This window comes from Epinephelus moara, chromosome 16 (assembly GCF_006386435.1).
Source record: "Epinephelus moara isolate mb chromosome 16, YSFRI_EMoa_1.0, whole genome shotgun sequence".
Classification (NCBI taxonomy): Eukaryota; Metazoa; Chordata; class Actinopteri; order Perciformes; family Serranidae; genus Epinephelus; species Epinephelus moara.
In genome coordinates, this window is record NC_065521.1 from 32,417,576 (window position 1) to 32,436,990 (window position 19,415).

General features: G+C 41.7%; 1 protein-coding gene across 2 annotated transcripts in view; it reads right to left on the reverse strand.

The window, feature by feature from the left end:
* Nucleotides 1–3,738: 3,738 nt before the first annotated feature.
* The window catches only part of fbln2 (fibulin 2), a 34,212-nt gene continuing 18,535 nt past the window's right edge, over nucleotides 3,739–19,415 (reverse strand). The window contains exons 6-17 of one of the 2 annotated variants that reach the window (XM_050065413.1): nucleotides 18,304–18,522; nucleotides 17,450–17,560; nucleotides 16,792–16,893; nucleotides 15,850–15,981; nucleotides 11,851–11,988; nucleotides 10,162–10,302; nucleotides 9,666–9,794; nucleotides 8,916–9,041; nucleotides 8,410–8,526; nucleotides 8,173–8,301; nucleotides 7,657–7,780; nucleotides 3,739–5,654 (exon numbers count right to left, since the gene is read on the reverse strand). In XM_050065413.1, the coding sequence (XP_049921370.1) occupies nucleotides 5,297–5,654; nucleotides 7,657–7,780; nucleotides 8,173–8,301; nucleotides 8,410–8,526; nucleotides 8,916–9,041; nucleotides 9,666–9,794; nucleotides 10,162–10,302; nucleotides 11,851–11,988; nucleotides 15,850–15,981; nucleotides 16,792–16,893; nucleotides 17,450–17,560; nucleotides 18,304–18,522 (1,826 nt within the window). In that variant the 3' untranslated portion in view covers nucleotides 3,739–5,296. Of the gene's footprint in view, nucleotides 5,655–7,656; nucleotides 7,781–8,172; nucleotides 8,302–8,409; nucleotides 8,527–8,915; nucleotides 9,042–9,665; nucleotides 9,795–10,161; nucleotides 10,303–11,850; nucleotides 11,989–15,849; nucleotides 15,982–16,791; nucleotides 16,894–17,449; nucleotides 17,561–18,303; nucleotides 18,526–19,415 lie in introns of both variants that reach the window. The other variant, XM_050065412.1, reaches the window with a different exon arrangement.

Genomic DNA, 19,415 nt, shown 5'->3' on the forward strand with positions numbered 1-19,415 from the left:
GGAGCAGGACGTGAAGACACCTGAAAGGAGATAAGACGTGAGTTTCAAAATAAAACAGGAAACACAAGACAAGAAACATGAGAATGTGACAGTGACCTGTCTGCAATGTGCCAAACAGCATTAGCGTAACACAGATTTGTAACATGAACTGCTTTATTAAGTGTTTTTATTGGTCTTAATCACCTGGTCCATTTGTTTTGGAGAGGAAGAGACCTCTGCGGATAATTCGGCTCCGGGTAAAAAACCTCCTGAACAATTAAGGAAGGAATTCTAACTGGGAGAAGTTTCAGCTGGTTGCAGTCTGCGATCCTGATGCCACTTAATCTCCCTAAAACTCACACATTGGGTTACCTTTAGGGTTATTTTTTGTAATCTTTATTTAACTATGGTTATTTTGGACCCAGTGTTGGGTATAAAAAGCTCAGAATTGTCACAACTGTATATTGTTAAGCCTAGCTCACATTACATGATTTTCACTGTGATTTTGACATCGCAGAGGATCTTGAGAGCCACCTTGGGTCACAGGTGAGTCGGCGGATAGTCCGCCACGACGAGTCCTCATGTGTGAACAAGCCTACAGTTTGAGCAAATCGCCCCCTCGTCTGCGACTAGGACTGGATATCTGGCATGCTAGAAAACTGGAGAAGTCTGACACGACTGACAAAGAGCATCAGCCAATGAGAGGCAGGATACGTCCCACGTCAGCACGCAGGAGGACGGAAGAAATGTGAGGAGGACAAGTCGCAGGGTTGCCAGGTCTGCTTATTAGCCGCGACTTTGGGCTTGTTTTTTTGTAAAGTCGCTTACAAATATTGGTAGTCACGGGTTGCAGTTTTTTGGGCTTGTTTCTAAACGTCGCCTTTCTCTATATATATCCGTCGCTTCTTTTGGGCTTGTTTCCATAGCCCTGGTTGCTTGTTTCTCTCCCATGATCTGGCAACACTGAAGAGCCGGCAAGCAGGATCACGGGTAGCATGTTGTGTTTGGACCCAGGCCCTGGAGGCAGATCTGAAGAATATCCATGCCTTTACGATGTGTTGTCTCCAAGTTAAAAAACGTAGTTTGGTGACGTCACCGCGTTATCTGGGGCTCTGTTGGCGAGGGCTGACAGGTGTGCACACACAGGTCGTAACGCAGTTGGTGAGACTCCCGCAGACAGAAACGGTCGTAACGCAGTTGGTGAGACTCCCGCAGACAGAAACACGTCGCCAGGTATGAACACTCAAAAGATTACGATAGTCACTGGGTCAGAACAACCCATGGTTCTTGGTGGTTCTTACGGGTACTGGGTGAAATTAACCCTCATTACACTGATGCTATTGACTCAAATTTGGTCAGCTTTGACCTGGTAATTTTCTGTGTGTTTAGTCTTCTGTTTTCCGCCAAGAAAGCATATCTACTGGAGCAATGTGGATCGAGTGCCTCGCTTAAGGGCATGTCATCATTTAGCACTGACTGAAGAGAGAGCATTCCCCATTCATTTTCCTAACCCAGATTTCCCCAGACCGTCCTTCACAGCCCCTGCAACCGAAGACGAATGAATCTGACTCTCCTACAGCTCCTCTTCCTTTGTCCAGGACATTTCAAAACTTCCTGTCGGTGTCCCTAAACCCATAATGGATGTGTGTATCTTCCCCTGTCTGGGATGCGTGATTCACTGTCCCTGAAACACAGCACCACCTAATCTTGAAGAGAAGATAAAGCTAATTAGGGGAAAGAGACATCAATCACAGCTCCAGGGCTCGTTATGTACTGTGCATACCAAGAGTGGCATCTCAGTCACTGGGTGTGTTTGAGTGCTTGAGTCAGTCATACACACGTAGCTATTATTATGAGTTATGTCAGGAGGAACGTCTTCAGCCTCCAAGAATGAGAAAGCTGTATTAAATGTTTCCTCGACTCTTTTTGGGAGTAACCGGCTGTTATCATTTTCAAGTGAGCGAGGAGTGATGGACTAAAATTAGTGCAGAAATCAACAGAAATCAGTCTCTTTTGTTGAAATGACCTTCGGCAGTATAACTCATCTCAGAGACCAGAAAGCTGGCGAGCAGCTCTGTTTGGATGTACAACATGCATTAATACAGCTGTCACAGAGACACACACACCCTTTCCGATGATTACAGCAGGTCCGGGAGGTTCACTGAACTCTGAGAGGGGGCAGAAGATTATCTCATAACTTAAAGTAGAGCTTATTAAAAAGAAGGTCATCTTAACACTGTTGTTTATAACATTCTTATACTTTAATTGGCTCAAATGTCTTTACACTTAATGAGGAACTGGTGCACCTTTACGGCTGCTCTGTTGTGTAAGTTGCCATGGAAGGAAGCCAAAACATGAGGGTGCAGGACTGCGTTCATCCTGTAGGTGGGAGTGTAACTCTTTCTGTGACACAACCTACAGCTGCAGTTTATCTGTGTAGAGCCTACAATACATTACACACACATATAAAAAAGACTATAATTATTTTATTTCAGATATCAAACATGATCATTGCTTTTATTATCCCTCATAAAATGTGCATGCGTCAAACAGGCGTGTGTCGATGGATGACGTGTATGTTCACTGGCAAGGTGTGAACAGGTATGTAAATAGGCATGGATATTTACTGTGTGACATGCCCTGACAAGAGTGGATTATATACTTTATGGAGTTCACCAAGGAATGATGTTCACTACGGTGTGTAAGCGAGAATCGGTGCACAATCAACGTTTGTCAAGTGAAAATTACAGATAACGAACTGGTAAAAAGATGATAACTTCATTCACTGTGTATCTAATAATGAAATACATCAAATGCAAAAAAATAACTATAAGAATTAGAAATCAAGTCTAAAAATAGGTGAGTTATAAAACATGCAATATTTCCAGTGACTCTCCTGTTGTGATGTGATAACTAAGATAACATAATATGATATTAAATGTACTGATGTCTTTGTTTTTGTACATGGGTATAGACTAGAATGTGTGTGTGAATATGTGTATGCACATGTACACACACACCCACGTGTTGGTGTGTGCCTGTGTGTGTATGTGTGCATTTAAGGCACACGTCATCATGTCTTATGTTGGTAAAATGTGTCCTCTGACTGAAATGATCAGTAATCCGTAAATTATACCCTGTGGATTAAAATGTATGTAAGAAGTTGAATTTTATCCTATCAAATCATATTTATGTAACCAGATAAAATAATAATAATAATATTCTTATTATTATTAAATTTATTTTTATTTATTTTAAATTATTTATATTTATTTAATTTACTGTACATATTTATTTATTTATTATTATTATTATAATATTTAATTTTATTTATTTGAAATTAGTTTTATTTATTTAATTTACATATTTATTTTTAACTTATTATTATTATTATTATTGTTATATTTAATTTTATTTATTTGAAATTAGTTTTATTTATTTAAATAACATATTTATTTTTAAATAATAATAATTATTATTATTATTATTATTCATTGTTATTTTTGATATTTCTTGATTATTTTTTCTTCCTGTTCTTTCTTTTTTATGATGTATAACTCCATTATTACTGTCAAATATTTTTTTAAATGCAAATTAAAAAACAAATAATTAATTAATTAATTAAAATTAATACAATAAAATAATTAGTGTAATAGTTATAAAAATTAATAATAATAATAATAATAATAATAATTAAATCAATAATTAAAAATAACATCCCTCCTAACAGTGCACAAAATTAACCAGTCCTCGCCAAACTACACTTGTGTTTTTTAATGTTTTACTAAAATACTTTGCAATTTATGAATCTAGCATAAAAATATAATACATCCATCAATACTGCGTCTGATTACAGGGATACAAAAATACAGCATATAGAGTGATACAAAATTATATAATATAAAATACTTTGAGGACAAAACAAAAACAGCAGCGCGGGGTAAAAGAAAAGTTGCGACACCGAGATGCAAACTCTTACAAGACTCTTTGTCTCTGCTTTCACCACAGAGTGATCAAACTACACATCACCATCTGATAACAGGATGATTTGAGCACAAAACTGGGATACAAGTCTCTCATTATGACAAAAAAGAAGAAGAGCTGGGCTGAAGCTAGAAGCCAGTTATCATTTTAATGCTTTACTCACATCTGGTCGAGATAATCAGCAAATTGTTTCATTCTGCTGGTAAAATAAATATGTTTGTGTTATTATGTTTGGATTCAGATTTTAATGGGTTTTGGAAAATATGGAATGTGTTTTGCATGGATCTCTTGAACCGTGGAAATTAATGACGTACAGTAACAACTCAACTGAGAAGTGGTAATAAAAGAAAAGATAATTTTGATATTACATGCAGTCGCGGTGAAAACAGACTCAAAAGCCTTTTTGAATATTCCACTACTTTTACAGCAATGCTTTAAAGGGACAGTTCACCCCGGAATCAAGTATACATATACATATTCCTCTTACCTGTAGTGCTATTTATCAAAATACATTAATTTGGTGTGAGTTGTTGAGTCTTAGACATGTCTACCTTTTCTCAAATATAATGGATCTAGATGGCACTCGGCTTGTGGTGCTCAAAGTGCCAAAAAAAAAATACATTTGAAAACCACAACAGCAATGTCTCTTTCCAAAAATCATGATCGGATACTCAAGATAATCCACAGACCTTGTTGTGAGCAATTTCATGTAGGGACTATTTTTTGCGTGGAAGGAGGTGTGCATCCTCTGCTAGCTCATCTAGCACCACTGAGCTAGCTAAAATTACAGCTAAGCTAAGTGGGATGCCATTAATGTTAATATCTCGGGCTGTCAAGAGCACAAGCCTCTCGTCCATGAGTAGATGCACACTTTTTTCAGAGCAGAGGTTGTTGTGTGAGCTCTGTAGAAAGAAAGTAGTCCCTATGGGAAACTGCTCACAACAAGGTCTGCGGATTATCTTGAGTAACTGAGTCATGATTTCTGGAAAGACACATTGCTGTTGAGTTTTTCAAATGTATTTTTTCGGCACTTTGAGCACCACAAGCTGAGTGCCATCTAGTTCCATTACAGACATCTCTACAGCTGATATCTCCAACACTCAGCAACTAACACCAAAACAATCTAGGCTGATAAACAGCACCACAGGTAAGAGGAAAGATATGTATATTTGATTTTGGGGTGGACTGTCCCTTTAAAATGAACTTCGACTGGACTGGACACAAGCGAGATTAACTACTCAAACCAATCATGACAGACAGTGGTATACTTTATAACATTGTTAAATAGTGTTAACGGAAAAGGTCCATGGTGGCCACAGCACGTCTCTCACTGTTAGAGTGAGTTGGCCGTGATGAAGACGAAGATCCTGGCCTGGAAAGTGGTAAACGTCCCCTGTCTCCAAAGCTTCATCTCCACAGTGATCGAGAAATCCCTGGGACCCTCGACCTGTCGATTTAAGTACACAGCGCCCGTGTAGGCGTTCAGCTTCCGGGTGCTGAAGTAGTTTTCCTCATTTCCCTGCGTGATGGTCACGATGACGTTGTCTCCCGAGTAGGCGGGGGAGGGTCCGATGCGGAAGATCTGAGCAGGGACGACGATGTTGGACTGGAAGCTGAGGTAGTAGTAGGTGATTCTCAGAGGGGAGTTTTGACAGTCCAGGTAGTTGGGACAGCTGATCCGCTCACAGCGCCTACAAGGGACACAGAGAAGGAAAACTTTATTTGTAGAGCACCAAGGCATTTCAGCGTGCTCAACATGAGACATATAAAGTCCTGGTATACTTCAGAATATATTTTTCAGAGATATGAAGACCATATTTACAGTGCATCATGGGGGCATTCATAGTGAATTATAATGCATTCATAATGATTATGACTGTGCTTAAAACACACACATAATGCACACAGTATAGATATGACTTATAATGAGTGTGTGTGTGTATGTGTGAAGGGGTTCATAATGGGTTCACACATTGCAGTGGCTGCATGCAGTGCTTGGGGTGAAAGAACATAAGTGCTGGTACTCCCCTTGTTCACATGTTGGCATGTTTATCAAGCAGGGGTGGGCGGTGGGAGTGGCACGAACATTAGCTTGCATTTAGTGACACAGGATTTAACTCCCACTCTGTCCGCGTCCTCTTCCCCCTCTGGAGCACGGCCAGCATTATAATAATGTTAAGTGACAAAGACTGGCCGCCAACATGGGTGCAATTTACGAGACAAGAATGGGAACAGGTGAGCATCAAGTACTGCTCCCTGAGTGGCCCATGTAGTGCCCCCCAGTGTCCTCTGGGTAATGCAGTTTATTTAGGGCCATTATGAATCACCCAGAGAACTAGATATGGAGAGGGCAGAGAAGAGTACCAGCAGCTTGAGAGAAGTGGCAGTGGGCAAGAAAAAGTCATGATACAATGAGGAGTAAAACACAGAAGTGAGAGGTGAGTACTGACCCACTTGGAGCACTGGCTGCATACAGACAGTTGTTAATGGTTTGTTAGAACATCCATTGTCATTGCTTCTATTCAATAGTGATAATGAAGTCTTTTTCTTACTTTGTATATATAATATAGGGTTATGACTTAAGGTTCCACTCCTAAAGCAGACACATTTTACTTGTTATTCTTTATACTGTGTGTTAGCATTTTGGCATCTTCCATAACAACCACTTATGAAGCAGCAAAGATTCTTTTAAATGCATGAAAATGCATTACACTTCACTTTATACTTATTTATTTGATTTATTTTATATATTCAAACATTTAGAAAACAAATAAATAAAATATATTGTTGGAAAAAATCTACAAAAACAGAGACAAACAATAAATCATTAACAGACTTAAAATGAGAAACATAAATGAACATTTCATGTCTGAAAAGGAGCAGGAAGAAGCAACATGCTTGTCTAGCCCTACCTCCAACCCCAAACTATACTCATCCATCACTAATCAAACTACTACTACATAAAAACACTCCACACCACCTGCACTTCTTAATACCTGATAACCAATTTCACCCCGTGTATTAAACAAATACAAAGATACAAATTGAGAATACAGACAACAGTCTCACCCTGAGTGCACTTTACATCCCTCCTAATCATTTCTGCACCTTGCGAAGATACTTTCTTTGTGCCTCTTTTTAAACTGTCTAATATCTTCACTTTACCAGCAATGAAACATCATAATGAAGCATGCATTATTAGAGATGCATCAATATATACTTCGCTTTACTTAAAACACAATGGTAACTTATGATAGTGCATGTACTATTGCAGCATATTGTGAGTTCCTACAACAGCTGACTGTGGAAGTGTGTATAGATAGTCATGTATTATCAGCCCCAACAGTCAGCCATATGTTACCTGAACTTGTAATTCATTGTTATGTGACATCTATAATGTTTTATGACTGTTAATGTAGTACATCAGAAAGCATGTTCATGAGTGAAGTCATAAAGGATTACAAATGCTTTATAGCTCACTATGAATGCCCCCATAATGCACTATGTGGTCTTTATAGAAAGTGTTACTGATTTTCTTTTCCTTTCACTCCTCTCCCTCTTCTTGCTTTCAAATAAAAAACTATCCTTTACAGAATAATCCAGCCTCATATGAATCACAAAATCCTAACAGAAAGGTCAATGAGGCATCTTACTGAGCAGCGGAATGGGTTTTGAACCGATTTCATCACTTACGTGTCCGTCCCTTTGCGGTAGTTTGGTGGACAGTCGAGAGAAAGGCAACGATACCCTCCTTGGATGTTGTAGCAGGTCTCAGCTAGAGAGCAGTTATGGGCCCCTGTGGCGCACTCGTCGATATCTAAAACACACAGTTAATGCACAAGGGCTGGTTTACTGCCTGCAGTCGAGGAAATGCGTTCGTCACAGCACAATTGAACTTTGAGGAAAGGCCTCATTGCTGAAACATGTGAGACAAAAAACTGCTCGGGTAAAAAATTCAAATTAGCGCGACAAGATTTTTAGGCCAATAAAGTTTTACAGCCTGTGTAATTACTGAGCCACTGTAAAAGTACCAATTATATTTATCTGAGCATAACCGTAACTATACACTCTATGTGGAGTTAAACGGGTGCGGAGCTGTTTTAAAATCTATTTCCAAGCTGAACTCAATGAGGTGCACTTGCAGTGAAGCAGCTACAGCACAGCGAGTGCATGCATTGAGTTGGTTTTGTTTCATAGAGGGGTGTTCACCTCTGCAAGAGCGCCCATTTGGAGACATGGTGTAGCCATACTCAGGACAAGCACACTGGTAACTGCCAGGAACGTTCACACACTTGTAGGTACACAGATGGCCAATGCTCTGGGAGCACTCGTCGATGTCTGAACGGCAGAGAGGAAATAAATCATGTGAGATTGATTCGTAAACTTGTCCAAGCATATGTTTGGTATAAATGTGGTATTTGTGATGTGTAATAGAGTGTGCCCCACCTTCGCAGGTGTGCCCGTCCTCCCGGAGGTAGTAGCCCTGTCTGCAGTAGCACTGGTAGGAACCATAGATGTTGGCACACTCCTGGCTGCATGGGCTGGCCAAACACTCATTCATATCTGGAGATTAGAGGTTAGAGCTCATTACTGTCACAATCAACTTGATCAAAGGATTCTCAATGTTTTTATCCTAACATATAAACACCATGTTGTTATTAAGCCAATTATGTTTTTACTGGTTTGTGCTTTAAGGCATGGCATGATATACAGTGCAACACTAACACCCCTCGCTGCCATCCCTCTTCAGCAATATGCTGCTGTACAGTGGCCAGCTTTAATATCAGCTCAGTCTAGGAATCTGCACACACACACACAAACCTGGCACACCAACAAACACACACACACACAGGCATATTTTCACGCGCAGATTCACAAAAACATACAACCGCAAGCATCGACATGTACACATGGATGCACACACACCCAGGCAGACAATCATACACACACACCTTCACAGTTCTTTCCATCGCCGGATAAGCGGAAGCCAGTTGTACACGAGCATTCATAGGAGCCTGGGGTGTTCTCGCAGGTCTGGGCACACAGGCGGCCTGGGTAGCGCCAGCACTCATTTACATCTGAGAGGAAGAAGCAGTGTCATCACACCGCTGTAAGTGTGTATTGCATTTGTGTGTATGCACCCATATGTGCGAGGGCACGCGTGCAACCGAGCATGAGCTGGTCCGTTGCCCTGCACGACGGCGTATACGTTTGCATGCCTGTGCGTGTTTGAGTGCATGTCAACGAGAGTGTGATGTGAGGGGACCAGCTGCTTGCTGATAGTCTAAACACTTGAGCAGAGTCCATTATTATGAGAGTCACAACATAGTGAATCACAAACAGGGAGCAGCAGCAGCAGCGGCGGCAGGGGCAGAACGAGGGTCCTCTGCAGCAGGAGACGTGATCGGCCCAGTGGCTACTGCAGGAGCCAGCAGCAGAGGCTGGCATACAGCAGCAGCTCTCCCACCGCAGAATAATAAACAGGAGCAGCAGAAGAGGCAGACAAAGAAGAGGGGTGGCTGTACAGTAGTGCGAAAATGATGAAGAGCGAGAGGAAGGGAAGGAGGGAAGAGAACGAGCGTGAAACTGAGGGACAAGGGAGAAAAGACAAAATGTACAAAGCTCCACCTTTCTTTCTGTTCTGCTGTATGTGCAGCATGTGCGCTTCCTCTGCATGGTGATGTGAATGATGTCTAACATACCTACACACATTCTTCTGAATGAGTCATACTGATAGCCTGTCTGGCATTCACAACGATATGAGCCAGGCAGATTGTGGCACAGCTGGCCCTCTCCACATCGATGCAGACCGCTCTGACACTCGTCCACATCTACAAGACACACATGAATAGTAAAGAGACGGAGAAATCAATAAAATGACAAAGATGACATTCAGCTGCCATGAAGGAATGTTTGTTGTTAGTATTTTGACAGTCTCCTTAGTGTGTGGAATAAGATTAATTCTTTACTGCAATGGAAAAAAACACTCAAAAATATCATCATTCTTTGTAATTTAAAGGAGCAGTGTGTAGGATATAGAGCCATCTAGTGGTGAGGAATGCAGATTGCAACCAGCAGAAATTGTTCAAGAGGTTTTTACCAGGAGCCTCTCTCGCCTGAATTGCATCAACGTCTTCAGGTCTGTATATAAAATCATCAGATTACACAGTCTTCATGTGTAAAAACCACAAATCATACCGATACATGTGGAGCCATCAGGACTGGCATGATAACCACGGCTGCAAATTATCTTCCTATGGCACATGTAGGATCCCACAGTGTTGGCGCAGTTAAATGCCAGACCACATGGCTGGGGCGAAGCAGCACACTCGTCAATGTCTGTTGCAGAAAGAGAGACGGAGGGAGATGAAGATGAAGAAAGACAGAAGAAGAAGAAGAAGAAGAAGAAGAAGAAGAAGAAGAAAAACACAAAGGTACAAAGGCAGAGCACGAGAGACCAGAGGGCAGCTCTTTAGCCACACCGTGATATCAAAGCAAACACACATCACACAGTCGCATTCCCTCGGATAGCTTTGTTGTGCGTGTCTGACATTTTCTCGATTTTCTCATTTCTCCGAGCATTTCTTTTACACTCCTTTTCACAGGGGCGTCGGCTGCCTCGACATGCCCCAGTTCCTGCCCCTGGGGGCTAATTCCACAGCATCAGTTTGTACTGGAGGAGGACAGAGGATTGGCTTTTATCCACCCCTCCGCAGCCCCTAACAGCAACCTGTCTGATCTCCTGTCTGTGTGGCTTTTAACCCCTCTGTCACTGCAGCCTCACTGATTCACCTGCACGGCGTGCAACAGCAGACTATGATTCACCTGTGGGGAAATTTCATACTTGACTTGGTTCAATCACTTGTGCTTGGGAACAAGATTGGAATCTCAAAAAACAAAAACAATACTAAATGTTATATAAAACAAGCAGTGAGGGGGGCCAGGGGGGTCATGGCCTCCCTTATACAATGGCGCCCCCCTACTACTGGCCCTCCTGGTGAAAATAATTCAAGGCTGACTTTACGGTATTGAAGAGGCTGTGGTATGCTCATTTTTCATGCTAGCACAAAGGTAGTGGTATCGCATGAAACAGGACAACCTTAGGTATCCATTGGTACCAACCATGTCTGCATAGCTTGTCAGGAAAGGGGCTAAATGATGCTACAAATCTAGGCTAAATTTTGGTGAAGGAATAACTGGCATGGCTGTTTTCAAATAGGTCCCTTGAACTCTCACCTCAAGGAATGAAAATGGGTTCTATTGGTACCCTCGAGTCTCAGCTAAACTAGAGAGGGCTTGTTCCCAGTAAATGTTATGTTCCTGACAATCAATGTAGTCCTTAAAATTAAGGAAAAGGACAACAGTCTATTTGGAGAACAATGAATTGCGTAACATGTATGGATACATCACACATTAAAGCAGGACTGTTCTGGGACTCAAAATGTGCCGATATAGGTCTATGCAACTGTAAAATGCAAAAAAACAAAGCATATCAGTATCAGTTTCCTTAACTCTCATACTGATACAGCTTTTACTAGCCTATATGCTTCAACAGCACAATCAAATTCCTGAAATTCAGACAGAATTCAGTTGTAACTTTTGTTTTTTTGGTGTGCCAGTCAAATTTTCTGTGACTCCATCTAGCCGCCCACTGAAAACAAGGCCTTGTTGGCTTGTTATATACAATTTAATCCATATTCAATGACACCAAAAAAAACTTCATCAGTTTATTTCCTCCATAAGCACAATTAAATGAGGGGAAAAAAAAGTAACTGAATGAAAACCTGCATACATGCCCTAAATCGTTTGCCCAAGACTTTTGCAGACCTCGATGTAATTGGAAAAGCAATTACGTAACCATCACAGTAAGGAAGTGATTTCTCTTACCTACACACATGCCCTGTGCGTCCTGGTTATAGCCCACAGGACATTGAGGTCTGGGGTTGCACCTGAACGAGCCCTCCGTGTTCACACACTCAAAGCCGAGCCCACAGTTATGGGTCCCCTGCACACACTCATTGATGTCTGAGGATGGAGATCAATAAATGAGAATGAATGAACAAGGACTGAACACATGATTAATTGCAAATAAGCACAAATCAAATGTTATTAGTCTCAGTCTAATAATCCACAACGTGTTAACTACAGTGCATGCTGTGATACATGTGTGTAATGCCACATTTCGCCACTGGATGGCACTGTGGTTAAATGGCAGACTGTGCAGATACTCATCTATCATAAAGCTCTCCCTGTCAATACCCTACAAGTTAATCAAGAGCAAAATAATTGTATTACAACTCAGAATTCTTATCTATGCTAATTACTCTTGTTATAACCAAAATGGCCTCAATGACAGTTATTATTTCGGTAAGATGGATTTATCTAATGAGTGAAAGCAGCAGGAGTCACATGCAGTAGCCCTCATGTGCAGAGTGTGAATGAGCACTGCAGAATATTCCTCCCCAGAGTCCACTAACACCTGTCTACTGAGGGATTCACCTCCTGTCAATCAGCCTTCCACATCTGCTGCCGTAGTATGAACCAAAGCTGGGGGGAAATCAAAATCTCAAAGGAACACAAAATGTGGTGCATGTGTGTGTGTGTGTGTGTATGTGTGTGTGTGTGTGTGTGTGCATAATGCATGAGTGTCTTATATTTTCAAGCAGGCCTGCATGATTTTACCCCCGTAATTGCTGTACAGAGGCCTCAAACAGCTCTGGCGAGCAGCCCTGCTGATATAGGGTAGGTCTCTAAACAGCAGATCGTGATTGAGCATCTTGCTGCTGTCACAAGCCTGGCAGAGTCGGCAGGAGCTGAGTGAGTCCGACACCGACGGAGACAGAGAGAGAAAAGCCAGGAAGCAGGATAAATGTGTGAGAGATTGGCCATGACCTCCTGAAAATTTAACCCTGTGTTTTTCCACTGTTTCTGCTCCCTTTATTTACAGGCTCATGGCACAGTCAGTGCATGCGTTAGCGGGGCGTGTGATATATTGTTTTATCCAGAATATGTATGGCTGAAACGCCATCAAGATACCATGCATGTGCAAGGATACATTTTATGAATACAAAAGACTTGGGCAATTTTAAATGGTCTGGGTTTTTAGCCAGGCTCTGTGCAGGGCAATGCTGCTCTGTTGATCGCTTGGTCGATCTACCACTTCGATCCAGATTAAAATACGCAAACAGTTATTGGATGGATTGCTATCAAATTGCAGGGATTTATGACTTTGTAGCTTTGGTGATCCCCTAAATTTTCCTCTCGCACATCCCCCACCTGAGATGTGATTTTGAGTGACTGCCATGACATTCATCTCCCCCCCAGGACGAATTGTAATAACTTTGGGGATCCTCTGACCTTTCATCTCGTGCCTTCATTGAGTCAAATGTTTAATTTGTCTAATATTTTCAGCTAATGACTAAACACCTGCAAGACTAATGACATTCCCATCAACCACAGCTGTGTTTAGTGCTGATTACCAAGCGTTTGCATGCTAACAAACTAAAAAGAGGGTGAACATTATACCTGCTAAATATCAGCAGCATGGCAGTGTGATTGTGATGTTGTGATGCTGGCGTTAACCTAAAAGAGCTCTATATGATATTCAGAGTGTCTCAATGATACAGAGGCTCACATGGCTCTCTACATGAAGGCAGCTGGGCCGGTGGCTAGCCGCTAACGGTGCAAACACAGCAAACAGTGCTAACAATGTCAGTGACGATAGAGCTAACAATGTTAACTGGGGGTGTACTGGAGGGTGGGCACTATGCTTCCATGCTGCTGCCATCCCAAGTGGCAACGCACTGCATAAGGTTGGTGATCAGCTAACCACTGGGATGCACACAAGAGAGTCACATCCACTAACATGCACATGCTGTTGGACCATCTATCACAACAACAAACAGTGTCTCTTGGTTTACAACACACAGAGGTAGCATTACCTCCTTCTCTGCTCAAGACGCCATCAATCCACTTTTTCTTTACATGGCAAATGTTTGCTGCTATATTAACCCTTTAAAACCTGAGCAAATTGGCTTGCTTTCTTAAAAAAAAAACAAAAAAAAACATGGGAATAAGGCAATGAGCACCGAAAGAAGAAATGACCCCAAGAAATTAGCAAGAAATTAGTAAAAAAGAGAAAATTAAAAACAAGAAAATTAGTAAAAAATAAAATAAAAAAAATAAAAAATGGATTAAAAAAAAAAATTATAATAATTTTCTACCATAATTTTAAATATATAATAATAATAATTAAAAATAAATTTTCCCCCAGCTTTTTTCTTTTTTTCCCCAGCCTTTTCAAAAATAATTTTCTAAATCTATTAAGCTTTTGCAATTTGTGAGACATTTTTTGGCAAGTTGCTCATTGCCTTCTCCCCCATGTTTTTAAAAGAAACTGCACCGATTTACTTCAAGGTTCAAAGGCTTAAATACTTGCGAAAGGCGTGTGAAAGCTGCACAAGAAAAGTTATGTCACTCCAGATTTCAAAAGGTTAATGCTATAAGTATTACATAGAGCTCCTTTAAGTGCAGCCTCAAAGAGCCACTGTAGATGCTTGGTCATGTGTGCCTCTTTCATATTTATGAAATGAAATATGACTGCACGGATTAGAATATTAGTATATCATTATTATATAACAGGGATATAACAACCATGAGGACAGGTCATTCTCTAGTGCTGTCAGAAATCTACTGATTGTGTAAAATATAAAAAGGCCTTTTTTCGTAGATTCATAACTTAAGTTTATAATATAAGTTTTGGCCCTTATCCCCTCACTATGCTTTAGATAATGTAAACAGGAAGTGTAATGTTACCATGAACTACTGAGTCAGTTGTGTGCGCCCCTTTAGCTACTAGCAATTCCTATTTGATGGGGGAAAAGTCTAAATTTGATGATTATGTGCCAAGATCTGAAATAAGACACTGCTATAACTGGAATGAGGAAGTTGCACTGATTTGGGTAATATGTGTATGACATCTCCTTTGACACCGAAAAGAAAGGGTGGGATTTATTTGGCTGAGTTAGGAGGACAGTGAATATTAATGGAGGATCGCACAATTAATTCTTGGTCTTAGCTGCGTCATTCTGTTCAGAGAAGGGAGAGGGACACAATTCAGTTTCTCCCTGTGCAGTGATTTTGCTTCAGGGGGCAAGAGAAGTTTCATTACAGTGTCTCAGTAAGCCAAGAATAGGGAATAGGTAGCGCAGCACAAAGACATTTTTTCCCACTCCCTGAAGTGGCAGCTGTTTGGAGCCTTACCCTTAAACATACATTCTAGTTAAATGCTCATTTTGCCTGATTGAATATTCTTTAAGTTCACAAGGAGCTGCAGATTAGCTGAGTCTCCTTGAGCCCGATGAAAGCCATCTGCAGCAGCAAACAGCATTTCCAGCACATCTAAGACTCATCTTAGGGGTCCCTCTTCCTGAACACTGCTGCTGCTGCTGCTGCTTTATGAATGAGACCTCTGCACAGGCTCAATTTATGGCGCATGGAAATAATGAGACGTATCGGGAGGTTTACTATTGCATCTCAAAGTTGAGCGCCACCCACGAAGACAAGTCAAGCAGCTCTTCATCTTGAGAATTAACACCATGAAAATACTATGGAAATCGCCCTCTGGAGTAACGTTTCATATTACTCCCTCTTGTCTGTGTGCTCACATGTGAAATTGCATAATCAGTAGATGGGAAGAATTAAAAAAAAATCTCATTTTTGATTCTTACTCTCAGGGGTGGTGAAAAGTGATTGTTTGCCTGAACAATGTGCTTTCCTTACATTGTGAACATGCAGTAATACAAATGCTCTCCTGCTGGTATTTACAACATATTCACAGTGTTATGATGGACGTGAACACTTTGATAGTGAAAAGGCATACAGTACCTTTGCAAATGCCATTGTTGATCTGGTATCCCGGGGGACATGTGATCGGTCTCTGACAGATGTAACTCCCTGCAGTATTCACGCAGCGCTCATTCAACTGGCAGGCTCTCACGGACAAACACTCATTTATGTCTGGATGTTTAAAAAAACAAATAAAAGACAAAAGTGCTGGTGTGAAGAAAGAGAATAAATAATGAAAAGTGCACAGTAGAAGACGGAGATGTACAAAAATACAGAGCTGTGGTCTGTGTGTAGCAGTCTGCAGTTAGAAGCGGATTAAAGAGACAGGTCGGACCCTCCTCTGGGAGAAAGATTAGGGGCAAGGCCACTGGGTATAACCTCCACACAATGAGAAATTTGTCACCACACTGAAGTACTCTGTGTGTCACTGCCACAGTTTGCGGCTGTCACGCAGGAGACAGGTTATGGCTTAACTTAAAGATATATCCGTGGGGAGACAGCTTAGACACATAGAGCTGATCAGTATTGTAATAAAACACAGTCAGCCTCCATTCTGAGTGGAAATAAAGAGTACATATGGGATGCAGTTGGTGAGATACGTCGTGATAATACATGGATCGCTGGGATGATCCCTCTGGTATGGAGACTCAGTTCAGGAACAAGATGAAAAGAAACGTCTCCCATTTATATATTTTATTTTTCTGCATCACAGTGTATTGTGGAGAGTGAAGGGGATTAGGGCTGTATCTCCTCTGCACATCTAGAGGCGCTGATTAGAGAAAAAAGACAAATCAGCGGCGGACAGTCGTGCCAAGAAACTCTCCTCGGCTGGAACCCCTCTGGCTGAGACAGGCGACTGAAATGAGGGCTGAAATTGCGAGCCATTTTTCACCTCTATGATTGCACAAAATTTCCACATGCTACCCCTGCTGTGAGGTGAGAAAATGTTTTCAGCATTATAACCAAGTTTTGGTTCCTTACCCTCGCAGGAGCGTCCATCAGATGTAAGGGAGAATCCTGGGAAACAGGAGCATTGTGGCCTTCCGCCCACTGAGGTGCAGTGTTGCTCACATGGGCCGTTTCCTGAAAATAATACCGTACAGTGAGGTCAAATGAAACATGCTGCATTGCCACTACACGCAACAACATTTAGGGTGAAACAGAGGAGAGCTTTGTGTCTCTGGGTGGGAGACAGAACATTATTGACTGTATTGCCGTTTGCTCATTTCCTTTTTCCAGGTTGATCCCTGACCTGGTCATATTGTATTTCCTACTTTTGGCCTGCAGTGTGGTAGACCTCCACCCTGGTGTCATGGCAACCAAACATGACAAACAAAAAGTGACCCTGTGCAGATTATGATATGGAGAACTCCATGCTGAAAACAAACTAACCTTTGATACCATCTCGCTGCTTGTGTTTGACATTTGCGGCACAATTACATTTCACGGAAAGGGTGAGCTTGACATAATAACATGTCAATCTATAGCACCCGGCGCCGGCTTCTCCTCTAAACATATTCGACTGCATCAAGATGCCTGCTCCAGTTTCCCATTAAGATGTAAGGATGAATGAAAGTGCTGCTCGTGGGCTGTCACGCCTGCAGCTCCCTCTCCTCTCATTAAGCTGTGTGTTTCTAACCTTCACAGGGGTTGAGTGGGACAGTGGGCTGGGTGGGGGGCGGAAGCGGTGAAGTGGGCTCCGCTGCTGCTCTGTCATCCTCCTTCAGTCTGTTCTCCTCGTCCACCGTCTCTGCAGAAACATGAATAATCCCATCACAGGGGTGATGAATTACACTGTAATCAAGGATTCCACCTCTCAATCTACTGCTGCCTTAGTTAGAGGCTTAAGCTTTGTGCAATTCCTGCGTCTTCATCTGACGATATGAGGATAGCAGCTACAGATGAAAGTTGTAAATGCCGTGAAGGTGAGACAGGAAAAAACATTGCCTGAAGACAAACATTTGGTTTTATTAGTGAGCCTCATCCCTCACTGTAATTTGCTGAGAGCTCTGGCATTAGTATCCTGTTGAGACAGGCTTGTGTTGGCGAAAGCCAGTGTTGATTAAAGTCTGGAACACTGCAGACAACTTTACCTGAAAACACTTCTTAACTGTACATCTGAGCGAACCCTCAGCTTGTGCAAAGAGTGTTTTTCAAATAGTGAAAATGCCTCTTTCTTCTTCAGCTGAAAAGCTTTTTTGCAGATTAGTTGAGCATTGCTGTCAGTCCAGGAAAGGGATGTTAGTGTGCGATTAAAATAACTATTATTAGGCAGTATCAGGGCTTGCAGACAGGAAGGAACTCAAAGAGACCAGGAAAATAATACACTGCAAATGTTAGACAAATTACGACAAATGGGGTCTTCCTGACAGGAACGCAGACTGTGAATCATATTTTCAAAGAGCAAATGGCACCGCTTTCCTGTGTACTGGCATCACTTAAAATGTCTGCCAGCACTGTGTGACAAAAAAAGATTAGCAGTCTTGGCTTTACCTTGCACACATGTGAAAGCGTCCTCTTGCAGCACGTATCCCGGGAAGCACTCGCACCGGTAAGAGCCCGGCGTGTTGACACATCTGTGGTGGCAGATGTTGCCCTCATATATCAGGCACTCATCCATGTCCTCCACCTCAACGGGACCCTCCACTGCATTCTCCCCACCCCGCTCATCGGCAATGGAGAAGGCCTCTTTTGGGTACGGGCTGTCGGATACTGCTGGAGAGAGCGGTTGTTACTCTGTATGAAATAAATCACTGCATTAAACAGTTTAACATGGTTTTATAGCGTTCCCTAAAGGAGAACACCTCAATGATAATAATTACAGCAAAGACATGATGGCCACAACAATAGGGAGGATTTCTTTTCTTAGTTTTTATTATAACGGTTATTTCTGCAGGGATAAATACACAGCACCAATCACTGCCACATTAGCACATTATTCATAACCTAAAGGAGCTTGCAATCCTTCTGCTTAGATCCATAGGTGTCTATCCTATCCTCACGCAATGGTTAGTATGATATCCTACAGTTGACATTCGGATACATGAATGACATTACATACTTAAAATAAAGTTACAGATGTCAGGTTTAAGCCATTAAAGAACTGCGGTTACGCTTAGGTAAAGAAACAGTTCACACAGTCCCAAACCGCAGTCCCCTGGGGAAAGTCCTGAGGGAAGTTTCATGTTTCGTAACCTTTCTACCACCCCAACCTGCCTCTTTACTGGAGGGCTTCCATTTTGATTCATTACTCCTGTCAGCACATTGGTCACATGATTGCAGCGTTTCCAAATATGTGAATTATACGTGAATTACTGGCTCATGATTATGTTGGATATCCTCCTGAGACCCGAACTTTTGTTTGGTATGCAGTTTTGATTTCTCCTAGCTATTTGGGATAAGTTGGACCTGATAAGTATAGAAAGCTAAACACTGTCAACAATAATAAAGTCCCAAAATCCTCAAATGAGACGACAATGAAGTCCCAAAGTCTTCAAACGAGACAATAGTCTAGACGAAGACAAAGTCCCAGTGTCCTTCAATGAGCTGATGATAAAAACCCAATGTCTTCAAACAAGTACATTCTAATTAACAGTGTCTTGGGA